The sequence below is a fragment of the Podarcis bocagei genome (assembly GCF_964188305.1).
Source record: "Podarcis bocagei genome assembly, chromosome: 13".
NCBI lineage: Eukaryota > Metazoa > Chordata > Lepidosauria > Squamata > Lacertidae > Podarcis > Podarcis bocagei.
In genome coordinates this window covers 15,257,437-15,272,096 of record NC_138138.1, presented here as the reverse complement: position 1 = coordinate 15,272,096, position 14,660 = coordinate 15,257,437, and the positions used below count along the sequence as shown (strand labels likewise).

The following is a 14,660-nucleotide window of genomic DNA, read 5'->3' as shown; positions in this document are numbered from 1 at the left end:
CACCACTTTAGCTAATGGGGCCTCCTGCTGCTGCCACGCCGCCGGAGCACGATTTCTGTTCTCATCCTGAAGCAAAGTTCTTAACCTGAGGTACTATTTCTGGGTTAGCGGAGTCTGTAACCTGAAGCGTATGTAACCTGAGGTACCACTGTATATGAGTCCATAGAATAATGAACTTAATGGGTTTGGCCCAGGTGTTCCCTCAGCCCAGTATTGGCAGCCTCATCTTGGACAGCAGTGTCTGGATTTGGTCAATCAAATTTCCAGGACTCAAATCCAAAAAGCAGCTGTTTTTCCTCTGGACCGTGGCCACTGTTTTCATACATATTTGTCTGTATCCGTGGTGAACGAAGGCTGATCTTTGTCAAAACCTTTTGTCTGGAAGGGCCCGCTTATGTGCCACACCACAAAGATGTACAGTACGGACGACGGGGTCCAGTTCCATGCTTTCGGCAGGGTGCTGAGTGGGACCATTCACGCGGGGCAGCCTGTCAAGGTCCTTGGAGAAAACTACACCCTGGAAGATGAGGAGGACTCGCAGATTTGCACGGTGGGGCGCCTCTGGATCTCTGTAGCAAGGTAGGCGGTTCTGGGGAAGGCTTTACGCGGGATCCCTGCTTTGCATTCTCCATGCAGGTTGGGGTGGCAGGTGCAGTGTGAAACCCAACAAACAACACAAGCAACACGATGACCAGTATGCTAGATAGCACTGCAATTCTTATTGCATAGTATACGTAATTTAGTACAACAAAAACAAAATGTGTACGCTTGTAAATTCCCTAATATATTTCAAATCAAATGAACATACGTCTGACAATCTTTGAAAGTCTGTAGAAGTATAATAAGTCTATAGTTGAAGCAAAGTAATAGATGCTATCCTGTGGGCTAAGCGGTAAAACTTTTTAGGCGTTTATGGTGCCGAAGTAGTAAGGGAATGACAATGTTATTACATATCCTTATGACCACTGCTTCTTGTGCATTTTTCTAACCTGTGGGTTGTGCTGAAGAAGATTCCAGCAAAACAGTCAGATTATCCAGGATCACTGTCCTACGTTGTTACTCACTTGCTACTTTGGCACCATGAACGCCTAAAAAGTTTTATCACTTAGCCCACAGGATAGCATCTATTACTTTGTGTCAGGGAACTGACATCGGAGCTAGAGGCGGAGGGAAGGCTCTCAAATGATGCTGGAGAAGGGCCCAGCAGGGAGAGAGGCAGGTCCGCAGATGGGGAAGCTAATCAGCGCAACACCAGGGATATAGAGGGGCTGATGGGGGAATCGGAGAGAGGGCTCCAGGACTCTTCACCGGACACCAGCGGGGAGAGCACGGGTCCTCCGCTACCCACGCCCTTCCTGCGCAGAAGACTTCCGCGCAGGGAGAGTAGGAGGAGACTTGGCGTCAAACAACTTTTATGTTGGAAAAGGTTTAAGAAACGCCCACTGACGGATTCTGCTAGCGACTGAGGCAGCCACGAATTGAAGGGCTGTCCAGACAGAAAGGTTTAACAAGGCAACATAACCAGGAGAGGCAGCAACTTACGCACAAGCAACCCCATACCCATTACACTTTGTTTCAACTATAGACTGTTTATACTTCTACAGACTTTCAAAGATTGTCAGACGTGTGTTCATTTGATTTCAAATATATTAGAGAATTTACAAGTGTACACATTTTGTTTTAGTTGTACTAAATTATGTATATTACGCAATAAGAATTGCAGTGCTATCTAGCATACTGGTCATCGTGTTGCTTGTGTTGTTTGTTGTGTTAAGTTTGCAACACTGGGGTTTGTTGTTCTGTAGCAGTGTGAAACCCAGCACACAGTCGGGGGTTTCTGCTGTTGTTGAAAGTAGCTGCAGAGTGTGGGAGAGCACAGGTTGTGTGATGGGCTTGACCACCAGTAGTCAGGAGCTGTGCTGCTTTTGGGGCTAGCGTGGTTTGTGGTGCCCACGACGCTTTCCCCTTGTCTCTTCTCTCTGTTAGGATATTTCCGTTCCACCTTAAAAGGGAGCAGGATGTTTGTGTCACAGCCTGCGTATTTCCTGTTCACAGGATGTTTATGTTTGCTATTGCTTTCGTTTCTCTCTCTGTCGAAGACACTGACGCAGAGCAGTCATGTCTTTCTTTGTTCTGATCAACGCTGAATAAAAGCTTGTAAATAATGCTCTCCTGGGTGCGACTTGTGCTGTGCATTATCTGCTGATAAGAGTGTCCATGAGCCCTGGAATGTGGCAAGGTATTTCCAGGAAACTCGTGTTGCTAATAGCTCATACTGCGTGACTACGGGAGATCGATGGATCTTCCGGCAGCCGGCTTGGGGGCCATGATGGACTTTATCTCCCTGGCAGTATCCCAACATGGCTGGCCTTCATCTGAGTGGTTTCCCACTTTCTGACAAACTGTTCAGACACACACACACTATGTGCAGAAGTCACAGTTATGGACAGCCGAGAACAGTGTATTCCTTGGTTGGGAAGCATGACTTTTTCAAAGGTGTAAAGAAGTCATGTGTATTATGGGCTGTCCCGTGAATCCGCTAGATGACATCGCGGAAGAACGTTGCCTCAGGAGAGTGAGGAAAATTCTCACACCCTGGCCGGCGCTTTCTTGATCTCCTGCCCTTGGGCAGAAGATATAGAAGCATGATTAGTCACACCAACAGCGTAAAGAACAGCTTCTATCCGTGGGCTGTTAGGCTGCTGAATGAAAATATAACAACAGGGCACCTGACTTTCAGGTTTGGTGGGTGTGCGTCAGTAAACGAGGGGAAATTAAGACTAAGAGAGCTGAGTGGGGGGTGCTTGTGGAATCTCACTGTATACAAGTTGTGCAAGTGGCAAGAAAGTATTTCAATTTCAATTCAATGTGTCTTATTTCAGGTATCACATAGAGGTGAACAGAGTCCCTGCTGGCAACTGGGTGCTCATCGAGGGAGTGGACCAGCCTATTGTGAAGACAGCCACCATCACTGAGCCCAGAGGCAATGAAGAGGTAAAGCAGCCGTCATCAACATCTCCCTTGTCTTGTGGGCAATGGAAATAGAGACGAGAACAGCATGGTGCCTGCCCTCTGCAGCAGACCAATGTGGCATTCTGTGCATTGACACTGTCTCCTTGCCTGTTCTCCCATCCAGTCTGTTTTAGCCAAATTATATCAAAGGCTCCTCCTCAGCTCTGTGTGTATGTATTGGCCAGCTTCAGGTGTGCTTTAAGTGTTGAGTAGACCAGGACCTTAAGAATCTATACGTAATTTGTTTTTCTAGTTTGTTCTTGTGCTGGCATAGAGCTGGTTAAAACATAATTTCAGGTTACTAAATCATGGTTTATTAAGCAGAGAACAAGTGTTGGGCCCACACACTCCTCCTCCCTCATTCCAGCTTCTGTTGTGGTTTGTTTAAACCATGGTTCATCTGAACTGGGAAATTGTGATTTAATCTCTGTTTGCTAACCAGCATATGAAACCAAAATTCTCTTATTTTTGCCATAGAGGATCACTGTTATAACCCCAAGTCTGCCACTTGGAGCTCTTTGGAAGAAAGGCAGAACACAGTTACTGATTATGGTTATGATAATTATCTTCTATTTCAGGCTCAGATCTTCCGCCCTTTGAAATTCAACACCACATCTGTCATTAAAATAGCTGTTGAGCCTGTCAACCCCTCTGAGCTCCCCAAGATGCTGGACGGTCTGCGTAAGGTTAATAAGAGCTACCCGTCTCTCACCACCAAGGTGTGTGCGATTGCTTTGGATGGGTGGGATGGAGAGGCAGTAGGAACAGGGAGCAGACTGCAACTTTCCTTCTCCACACTATCAAGTCCCCTTTAGGGCAGAATTCTAGGCAATCAGAAAACCTCCTGGGGCAAGGTTTTAAAAAGCACAGCTTTGAGGCGTGTGCCAATGACAAGGGTACCTGGGAGGCCAGATTCGTGGCAGGAGCTCAAGGCTCTTTCATTTCATTTCTTTTTTATTGGTCGGTCTTTGCTGAGATGTGCTTTTTACACTTCTGCTGTATGGCAAAGTCGAAAAGCGGAATGTGCTTTGTATAGGTGCCTCAAAATGTACTGTATTTTTTGCTCTATAAGACTCACTTTTTCACTCCTAAAAAGTAATGTGTGTGCGTCTTATGGAGCGAATGCAGGCTGCGCAGCTATCCCAGAAGCCAGAACAGCAAGAGGGATTGCTGCTTTCACTGCGCAGCGATACCTCTTGCTGTTCTGGCTTCTGAGATTCAGAATTTTTTCCCCCTTGTTTTCCTCCTCCAAAAACTAGGTGCGTCTTGTGGTCTGGTGCGTCTTATATGGAGCGAAAAATACGGTAGTTGCAGCGACAATGTGGGAAACAGCAATACTCATGGGTTGTGGGCATTAAGTTTGAGTGTATTACTTGGCGTGTGTTTCCTTGTGCACTGATTCTGTCTTAAATGCACATTATCAGTTGCTGGTTGCCATTGGGGGTGGGGGCTAGGGATTCGGGGCTGTTCTCCTTAGGGCCTGGCTTTTTCTACACTCGGAAAAGATGGCTGTGATATTCCTTGTTTGTTCCCAGCATCCAGCACTCTGATCTACCCCCAAAGGTTCAGTCGAGCCTTCATATTCTGCTGTGCGTTCCAGCTGCTAATGCAGCCCATATGAAGTTCTGAATGGTTGTCGGTTTTGTTAAGCTTATCTTGTGCATGTGCCTCCAGGTGGAAGAATCTGGGGAACACGTGATCTTGGGAACAGGCGAGCTGTATCTTGACTGTGTAATGCACGACCTGCGAAAAATGTATTCGGAGATTGATATCAAGGTACAAAAAAGATTCTCTTTCTAACTCTGATATGTTGATTTGGGGGGTGGGTGGCGTTTTCTATCTTCATCTTGGTTTGCCCATCTGAATTGAACAAGGGAGGTTGGGTCCATCACTCAGTTTTTTTTATCACCTCTACCCCATTCTTCTATTCACTTTTCAAAGGTAGCTGACCCTGTTGTCACATTCTGCGAGACGGTTGTGGAAACCTCTTCCCTGAAGTGTTTTGCCGAGACGCCCAATAAAAAGTAAGATCTTTGATGAGAGTCTTAAAATGCGAGCCACGGGTGTGGTGCTATTACAAAAAAAAGCTAAGGCACCATCTTGCACTGAATGAACTGGCTTAGCCCTTGGGCAGCCAGAGTTAGATATGCTGTGTTTAAAAAGTTTCACGTAACCTGGGAGGGAGCATGACATGATAGCCACTTGACATTCCCTCCAGTGGCAATTGTTTTCAATTCAGCAAGCTGTTCATATTATCCCTACGGGTTGGGATATTTTCTTTATGCTGCCATAGGCAATTTTTCCAGAAGCAGAAGAAGATGTATAATTTTGCCTAGAAGGAAAGCAAGCATTTTGTTTATGTCCGCAGGCCTTTATTGCTTGCAGTTGCTATTTTGAACGAATTTGCTCCTTTCAGACTAAACTGCAGAGGCAGGAGATGCAGTAGAACAAGGTGGGACCTGTTGGGTAGAACCCCATTGGAAAATAAACCCTGGAATGGGAGTAGGGAGCCTGTGGCCCTCCAGATATCATTAGACGATGACTCCCATCATCCCTGACAGTTGGCTTTGCTAGCTGGGGCTGATGGAGTTCGGAGTTCAACACCTGGAGGGCTATAGGTTCCCTACTCTTGCCCTAGAGAGCAGATGATTAAGAGAAGATATATTGGCCCTCTTCAGTTCTTTAAAGGATCTTGAGTTGAAGAAGGGCAACAACTGTTCACCCTTATCCCCTAACAGCAGAACAAGAAAACAGCCATTTCAAACTACCAGAGCAGTCGCCTTCCTACTTTTAATTGGCTTAAATTGAAGAGCAGTTTCCCAGCGGACCAGCATTGCTTTTACCTCTTCCTCTCCAGCTGAATTGACATATGTATTTCTGTTCCAGGAACAAGATCACAATGATAGCCGAGCCTTTGGAAAAGGGTCTGGCTGAAGACATTGAGAATGAAGTGGTGCAGATAACATGGAACAGGTATGGAGTTTCCTGAAGAGTTAGCTGTGATAGACAAGTACACACACACACACACACACACACACACACACACACACACATTTTCTTTGCCTTCAGACACTAGGAAGTTCACCTCAGCTCCTTAAGAGAGGGACTTCATCACTCTTGCTTGCATAGGGCATCCATATCTGAAACCTGCTAATGCACAAAATCATAAGAAAGCCAGGCCTTTGGAGTCAGAAGAGACAAAATACTTCTATTAAAAATAAGTTTAAAAATAAACAAATCTACGTCTTGATTAATCAAGGCCCCACTTATTGACCTAAATGTTTCTAGTTGATTAGCCAATTAATTTTATAAACATTACAGCCATATAAAACAGTTTCATACTTTAGAATGGTTACAGTCAAGTTTCCAATGGAAGCAGTACATTCTTACCCAGGGGTCAGCAAACTTTTTCCGCAGGGGGCCAGTCCACTGTCCCTCAGATTTGGGGGGGGGGGCGGACTATTTTGGGGGGGGGGGCGGAGAACAAATTCCTATGCCCCACAAATAACCTAGAAATGCATTATAAATAAAAGCACACATTCTACTCGTGTAAAAACACCACAAATAACCCAGAGATACATTTTAAGTAAAAGGACACATTCTACTCATGTAAAAACAACGTCCGTGGGCCGGATCCGACCCCTGGGCCTTAGTTTGCCTACCCATGTTCTTACCTAATAAATGTATTACGGGGAAAGTAGACAAGTGTCTGTCAGATATTGATTCATTGCACATTTGGAGAGGGGTTGGTGAGAAGGTTAAACCAGTTAGTACTTGAGTTCCTTCAATGTTTGCATATCTCTTCCCTTTAGGAAAAAGTTGGGTGAGTTTTTCCAGACCAAATATGACTGGGATTTGCTGGCCGCCCGTTCCATCTGGGCCTTTGGGCCTGATGCTACTGGACCAAACATCCTGGTGGATGACACCCTGCCCTCAGAGGTAAGGACCCTGCCAGAGAGATTTGGGTTGCTTTTTAGCCTGCAGTGATCAAATGACTCTTACCTAGGACTACTTCAGTTTTGCAGCCCAGGTATCAAGAGATTTCACATCCAAGAATTATCAGACCCTGTGAACCCTGAAATAAATTGTGCAGATGATGCTCATGGAGAATTGGGGTGGGGGAATCACATGGCTTAGGAAAAGCTGTATTTGTCTTCAGAATTTCTCCCTACGTGTTGCAAGCCAGTGGTCCAGAACTCCACCCAGACAGACTCATTTGAAGAAAGTCTTGGCTCGAGGCGGGACTAAGAGATGACTCCCATTTCGCCCCTGAAGCCAGCCTTTCTCCTGCTTGTATGGAGATGCAAGCAGGTCACCTGGTCTGCTGCACTGATAGAGCAAGCAGATGTGAAAAAGGAAGGACACTCTGTCTGTAAAGCCTTTTAGCTCCAACTTCCTAAGAGACCTTGAACTGACCTTGTGGCTGTGTTTCACCACTCTCTCCCCTGCCTGTAAATTTTCTGCAGAGGGAGCTTCAGTGCCACATATTCCAGTTTGCACACAGAGATTAACTTCTCCTTGCTGCTACTTGCTACTTCAGCTGCTATGTGTGTTTTTCTTCTTTTACAGGTTGACAAAACCCTATTGGGTTCCGTGAAGGACAGCATCGTGCAGGGCTTCCAGTGGGGGACCAGGGAAGGGCCCCTTTGTGATGAGTGTAAGTAAAAGATCTAGAAAAATTAACTTCTCCTAGGGATTTTCAGATCCATCCCACCCAAGCTGCGTTTTCTACCAAAAGTGAAACTGTCGCATCTTAGTGGGTCTCAAATGACAGTGACTCCAGGCTTTTCTCAGCAGCAGCCTTGTGACTCGTTCCCAGATTCCTCTAGGGAAATGTGAATTTTTCCCAGAGATTAATCCAGAGCCTTTTCCTAATTTGTTCTTATTTGGACTATGGTTCTGGAATGCACAAAGAAATTGGAGACAGAAGCAAACAGAGGTTTAGCTTGTGTTTGGTTTTATCAGTGGCCAACGCAATTCAAAAAAACTTTGAATAAGTTGGGGGCTTTTGAACTCTCTGTTGTACCTCAGCAAAAAAAGACTAAGCAGCAGAGAGTTCACTTGTGTAAATTTTAGAATGTGAGATTCAGCACAAAGGGCCTTCTGGAAGTTCCCTCGCTGCAAGAAGTAAAGCTACAAGGAACCAGGCAGAGGGACTTCTCGGTAGTGGCGCCCGCCCTGTGGAATGCCCTCCCTTCAAATGTCTAGGAGATGAGTAACTATACAACCTTTAGAAGACATCTGAAGGCAGCCGTGTTCAGGGAAGTTTCTAATGCTTGATGTTTTATTATGCTTTTATATTTGTTGGAAGCCACCCAGGGTGGCTGAGGCAACCCAGTCAAATGGGCAGAGTAAAAATAATAAAATTAATTATTATTATTAAGCTGAGACTCACCTAAAATAACAAGGGAAAGGATATGGTTAAAGTCTCCTGCAGTTCCTTGGTAGATGTCAGGGGCTGGACTGAGGAGGAATGGTGGGGGACCGCCCCCCCTTCTCCTGAACCTTCCCAAGAACAGGAGAGCAATATAGATTTACAGCAGTGGTTTGCAGAAGGTCAGAGTTCAGAGGCTGCAGAGGGGAGAAGCTGGGGAATATTGGGAGAGGAACAGCAGGAAGAAGAAGAACCAGAGGGTTTCTTTGAAAAGCATTCCTGACCCCCCTCTCCCAGGACAAGGCAGGCATTGAGAGTAGTAGAACAGAAAGCTCAGAGGCAGAAAGTTCAGATCAGCTGACGCAGGGATGACGTATAATAGGAGAGACAGAGGGGTGGGGCTTTACTCAGAGCATCGCCATTATTCTAAGAAGGACTGCATTCCTTTGTCTCTCTGTGTGAATATTAAATAAATGACTCGGTAAGAACTCTTATTGTTTATCTGCTTCTTGGCTGCCCACCGTGGGAGGGATTGGATTCCCTGCAGCCTGAGTGTAGACTTGCCAGCCAAAACCTTTCCAATCCCACGTCTCTCACTGATGTGCTTTGCTTCCTTTCACCCCAGTGATCCGCAATGTGAAATTCAAGATCCTGGACGCTGTGATCGCCCAGGAACCGTTGCACCGGGGAGGTGGGCAGATCATCCCAACAGCCAGGCGGGTGGTGTATTCTGCCTTCCTCATGGTAAGAACCGCCCTGCAGTGCCTTGCGTGTCCCCACTGCCCAAGCAGCTCCAATAATAATAATAATAATAGTAATAGTAATAATAATTTTATTTATACCCCGCCCTTCCCGGTTCAAAAAATGGGCTCAGGGCGGCTAACAACAAATTTAAAATACAGTATAAAATACAGTATAAAAACATGAATAACAATAAAATTCAAAAATCAGTTTAGGGGAAATAAGCATTAGATAGTCCCCATGGCTAGCTGGCTGAATTGGTCCTACGGGCCAGCGAGGAGACCCGGGGAGAATTAGCTTGGGGTCTCAGAGCGGGTCATCTTCATAAAAGGGGAGGGGGAGGGAAGGGAAGTAAAAGATCAGGCTGAATTCAAATTAAAGGCCAGGCAGAATAGCTCTGTCTTACAGGCCCGGCGGAAGGAGGTTAAATCCTAGCAGATTTTCTCCTTTAAGGTTGTTCTTTTGGCACAGCTGACTAGCAGCCGCAGGGAAATGGGCCAGTGGCGTAGCGTGGGTTGTCAGCACCCGGGGCAAGGCAAGTAATTTGCGCCCCCTAACCCGTGGATTTGCGCCCCCTAACCCCCATATGTTGCGCCTGTGCGGCCGGCCCACACTACGCCACTGAAATGGGCACAGTAACTGCAAAGGGAACTGCCTTTGCAGTTCCCTTGCCGCCTCTCTGAAAGATAACTTGTCTCCTGTCCTCGTAATGTGCAGCTCTTGGAAGTCTTCACTGTGCAAATGGCACTTGGAGGCCAGTCCCCACCCCCCAAATCTGATCAGGGCATGTTTATCAGTGCTGTCTGCTAATAGCAGCAATGGAGACAAGAAGGAGCTCCTGCACCCGGACGCTGCTGTCACCTGCTGATGCTAAAGACTCCTCCCTTGTGTCCTCTTCAGGCCACCCCACGGTTGATGGAGCCATATTACTTTGTGGAAGTCCAGGCCCCTGCAGATTGCGTCTCTGCAGTATACACAGTCCTGGCCAGGCGCAGGTGAGTGGCAGCCATGTTGGTTAACTCCTTTGTTTCCGTGTTGCTTTAGGTTCAAAATGCTCCCCTTTAGCTTGTTCTCGGAGATCCGTTGCCTGCCGACATTTGGTGGAAATTCAGCTGTTGAAATCTATAGTCTGAAATACAGTGGTACCTCGGGTTAAGAACTTAATTCATTCTGGAGGTCCGTTCTTGACCTGAAACTGTTCTTAACCTGAGGTACCACTTTAGCTAATGGGGCCTCCCGCTGCTCCCACCGCCGTGCGATTTCTGTTCTCATCTTGAAGCAAAGTTCTTAACCTGAGGTACTATTTCTGGGTTAGTGGAGTCTGTAACCTGAAGTGTCTGTAACCTGAGGTACCACTGTAACAGTAGGAAAGTGATGGGGCTGCTGTTTTTTTGTTTCCTCCATAATAGCTCATTCTGACCTGAGTACCAGATACTGGGGTCAAATGGGATGCTTGTCTCCACCATGCCTTGCTTGTGACCTTCACTGGGCATCTGATGCTGGAGACAGTGTGTTGAGCTGGTCTGCCTCAGAGGCTTACATTCCTATTCTTTCTCCCCCGGAAATCCCAAACGTCCAATTTCAGTTCTGTGTTTTACCACATGTGTTGTAACTGCATAGCTCTGCTTGTGAGTCTTTCCTCTTTGCCCACTTCTCTGCTGACACTTGCCATCTTCCTTTGCCCCTCCCCCCCCCCCCCGGGGCAAGTCTCCTGAGTTGGGATTGGGGCATTTTGGCAAGCAATCAAGGGGGAAACTAATGTCTTTTTTTTTTTCCTTTTGCAGAGGCCATGTGACCCAAGATGCACCAATCCCAGGTTCCCCTCTGTACACCATCAAAGCCTTCATCCCAGCTATTGACTCCTTTGGGTTTGAGACAGACCTCCGGACACACACCCAGGGACAGGCATTCTCACTGTCTGTCTTCCACCACTGGCAAGTAAGTGGCACAGGGGCTTGTTGGCAGATAGCAAAGGAAGAGGCCAGCGCTCCAAGTCTCAAGCTTTGCATTCGAATTCCCAGGCTGCCAAGTTCTTTAATTCGCAGGCAGATTCTCCCCTGTTTGAGCAGCAGGAAGTCCTCCTAATTTGAACTGTGTTCTCCTTGCACCCCATATTCTTTGTCAAGAAAAGGTGAATTCTGGAAGTGGAAGGCGCAGGCAGAATATAAAATGGAAGAAAGGTATAAAGAGGTGTGGGATATAGCTATTAATGATGAAATTAACATGTGCCATTAAGGTAGGACAGGGAATAGCAGGAGAAATTATTTTGAGGAGATACGGAAGGTGTGTGTAGAAATTGCACTGTTAAAACGGAAAGGGGGTCAAACCATCGCAAGAGGTGTTGAAATTTTGGGAGGGTGGATGGTTACAATGGAATGGTCGTGGGGTGCACATTTTTATTCTTATTTATGATTATTACTTTGTTAAAAAAAATAAGGATGTAAAAAGAAAAATTGAATTCTATATCCTGCTTTATATATATTGGCACATTTGCTTATTTTGCATACATTCTGCTTTTTTGCAGCAATTTTTTTAAAATAATATTTATTAAACAATTTATAAAGGTACAGAATAAAGAAAAAAAAGAAACATTTAACAGAATAATAAAAAAGAAAAAGAAGAACAAAGAATACCAACAAACAAAACAGAAAAAAGATTAGGATTTTCATATCCTATGCTTCATCACTAGTTTCTTGACCTCCTCACACCTCCCTTTTTGTATTCCAGTTCAGATATTTAATTCAGCAAATCCTTACCCTCAATCCTTAACTTTACTCAAGATCTTAACCTATATTAAAAATACATTTTCCCTCATTATCAATCTATATTAACATATTCTTATTAATCTTTTTACCAACACCGCTTATTTTCCATCCAACGTCCATTTAACATTCATAAATTTTACAATATTTCTGTAGATATTCTTTAAACTTTTTCCAATCTTCTTCCACCAACTCGTCTCCCTGGTTGCAGCAATTTATTCCACTTAAGGAAGGGGGTAAAAAAGCAGGGTGCAGCAATGAAGTCCTTACCTCCTTATCTCTGTGGCTAGGGGAAGGTCCTTTGCAACCTGCCCCACTGCTTTTCTCCTGCCTCCTTTGTCCTTGTGAAGATGTTGGCAGCAGTGGAAGAGCGTGATGCTTCCTGCAGCCTGGGCTGCAAATATTTCAAACCTTGTGTCGTCATAACCCCTCTGGACAGGCCTTTCCTGCTTCCTTCTGTCTTTCTCCATTCCTGTGATCCATATAAATAGCTGGTTGATCCCGTTTTTAGAAAGGCCCTTTTTTAGATGTAAAACAGTAAGAGGTTGCGAGGCTGTGGTGTGATATATGATGTGGAGAATGCTGTTCAGAGTGGGGGGGGTGTCCCCTTTATGGTCCCTTCCAGGTCTATAAGTCTATTAAAATGACTTCGGTGATGCTCTGGAAGCCTCCCAAGATTTCCACTTAACCTGCCATGTGAATCATGGATATTTGTGGATTCTCTGTGCACCTAGGAATCCAAGGTACTTAAAATTCCTTAACACACACTGTGTGCCCCTTACATTTCAGATTGTGCCTGGTGACCCCTTGGACAAGAGCATTGTGATCCGACCTCTGGAGCCCCAGCCAGCTCCACATCTGGCCAGAGAGTTTATGATCAAAACCAGGCGCAGGAAGGTAAGTCTTATGGTTAGGGTTTGCCTCTGCTGGCCTCTGCAGCTCTTGCCCTGCAATGAAGCATAAAAACACACACACCTCCTCTTGCTTCCAGTCTAATGCTTTGACATCCTATTCTCCCTCAGGGGCTAAGTGAGGACGTGAGCATCAGCAAGTTCTTCGATGATCCTATGTTGCTGGAGTTGGCCAAACAGGATGTGGTGCTGAACTACCCCATGTGATCAGGCTGCCCCCACTGGGCAACAGCATTTTCCCAGGCAAGACTCCAGTATCATCCTCCTTGCCATGTTAACTTCCTGTGTGTAAGACATTGCTGTGTGTCTTTCAGTGCTGCAGTCCTGCTGCCAAAGCAGCTGTTTGCCACAGAAGTTTTGCGTTGTCAAGGCAGGCTCCCTGCCATGTTGTGAACAAACTCCACTGATCCTTTTGCCTTCTATTGGCCAGGCTTCAGATTTGCCAAGTATGTCCTGTATATCCCCAAAAACCTGCCTCTGTGAGGAGAACTCGGTCTCTTGGGAGATTTGATCCTTGAGTCCTCTTAGCTTCCCACAGTGATCCTCTTTTCCCTAATAAAAGCAGCTTTTTTATTTTTGTTTCCAAAACATTTCTGCACGCTGTGCTCATCCAGCCTCCTTCCAAGCAGCACTGGCAGAGCTGATCAAATATTTTTGGGGATTGTAGCCTTTCCCAGTCAGACTGAATTGTGACTTCATGCTCTGCCCCCTGATGGAGAGGTGATTCCTTGCCAACCAGTTCCTGTTTGGATGGCGAAAAGGGGCAAGACCCCACCCCAAACACTTGGCTATTTAAAATTCTCTGCAAGTGAACATGTGCTGCCATCCCTGTACAAGCTTCGGCAGAGGCCCCCTCCTTTCGGTGAAGCTGCCAGCGTTCTGAAGTTTGATTTTGTCCATTTGATTGGGTGTTTGGCATGGAGGGGGGCCAGGAGTGTACAGAGAATAAATATTTTTTACTTAATTGTAATAGGTGACGATAAAAGCATTCTGGTCTAGTTCTTGGTTCTGCTCTGTGCCTGTTGGTGTCAGTGAATGAGTGAGATCTACTGCGCATGTGTTGTCTGCTCTCTCTCCTCTTCCTGCCCCTGCCAAGCTTCCTTGGAAATCCTACATGTCCACTTCAAAGTGTTTGGCCCAGTTCTTGAGTTTTGTTAGCAATGTCTTCCAAATTAGAAGGATTTTGCAGAGGCCTAGCCCAGTACATGCAGGTCTCACTATCCCAGTGGTGTCCAAACTTTTTTCAAAGAGGGACAGATTTGATGAAGTGAAGGACCCTGAGGGCCGACCAAAGCTGTTATCCTTTTTTGAAGTTGTTGAGCTTTTTGTATGATTTTACCCCAAGAAATGGGACGTGGGAGGCGCTGTGGGTTAAACCACAGAGCCTAGGACTGGCTGATCAGAAGGTCGCGGTTCGAATCCCCGCAACGGGGTGAGCTCCCTTTGCTCGGTCCCTGCTCCTGCCAACCTAGCAGTTCGAAAGCACGTCAAAGTGCAAGTAGATAAATAGGTACCGCTCCGGCAGGAAGGTAAACGGCATTTCCGTGTGCTGCTCTGGTTTGCCAGAAGCGGCTCAGTCATGCTGGCCACATGACCCGGAAGCTGTACGCCGGCTCCCTCGGCCAGTAAAGCGAGATGAACGTCACAACCCCAGAGTCGGCCACGACTGGACCTAATGATCAGGGGTACCTTTACCTTTACCTTTACTGTGCCCCAAGGCCACAAAATAGAATTGGGAATAAATTTAGAGGAATAACATGATTGCTAACTCCTTCATTGCTTGTCTGTAGATGTGAGAGAACTACAAGTACCAACAGAAGGGAATTTCACAGGGAGACAGAGAAACAGAGAACAAACAAG

The 14,660-nt window shown here is 46.0% G+C and overlaps 1 protein-coding gene across 1 annotated transcript in view; it reads left to right on the top strand.

Moving 5' to 3' along the window:
• EFTUD2 (elongation factor Tu GTP binding domain containing 2) overlaps positions 1-13,785 on the top strand; it is a 40,126-nt gene extending 26,341 nt beyond the window's left edge. Inside the window, exons 16-28 of the mRNA XM_081166190.1 lie at positions 386-579; positions 2,883-2,994; positions 3,591-3,731; positions 4,687-4,788; positions 4,954-5,036; positions 5,899-5,985; positions 6,825-6,951; positions 7,582-7,669; positions 9,012-9,130; positions 10,028-10,122; positions 10,912-11,065; positions 12,679-12,786; positions 12,912-13,785. Of these exons, the coding sequence (XP_081022316.1) occupies positions 386-579; positions 2,883-2,994; positions 3,591-3,731; positions 4,687-4,788; positions 4,954-5,036; positions 5,899-5,985; positions 6,825-6,951; positions 7,582-7,669; positions 9,012-9,130; positions 10,028-10,122; positions 10,912-11,065; positions 12,679-12,786; positions 12,912-13,007 (1,506 nt within the window). The 3' untranslated portion in view covers positions 13,008-13,785. The remainder of the gene's footprint in view (positions 1-385; positions 580-2,882; positions 2,995-3,590; positions 3,732-4,686; positions 4,789-4,953; positions 5,037-5,898; positions 5,986-6,824; positions 6,952-7,581; positions 7,670-9,011; positions 9,131-10,027; positions 10,123-10,911; positions 11,066-12,678; positions 12,787-12,911) is intronic.
• The last annotated feature ends 875 nt before the right edge of the window (positions 13,786-14,660 follow it).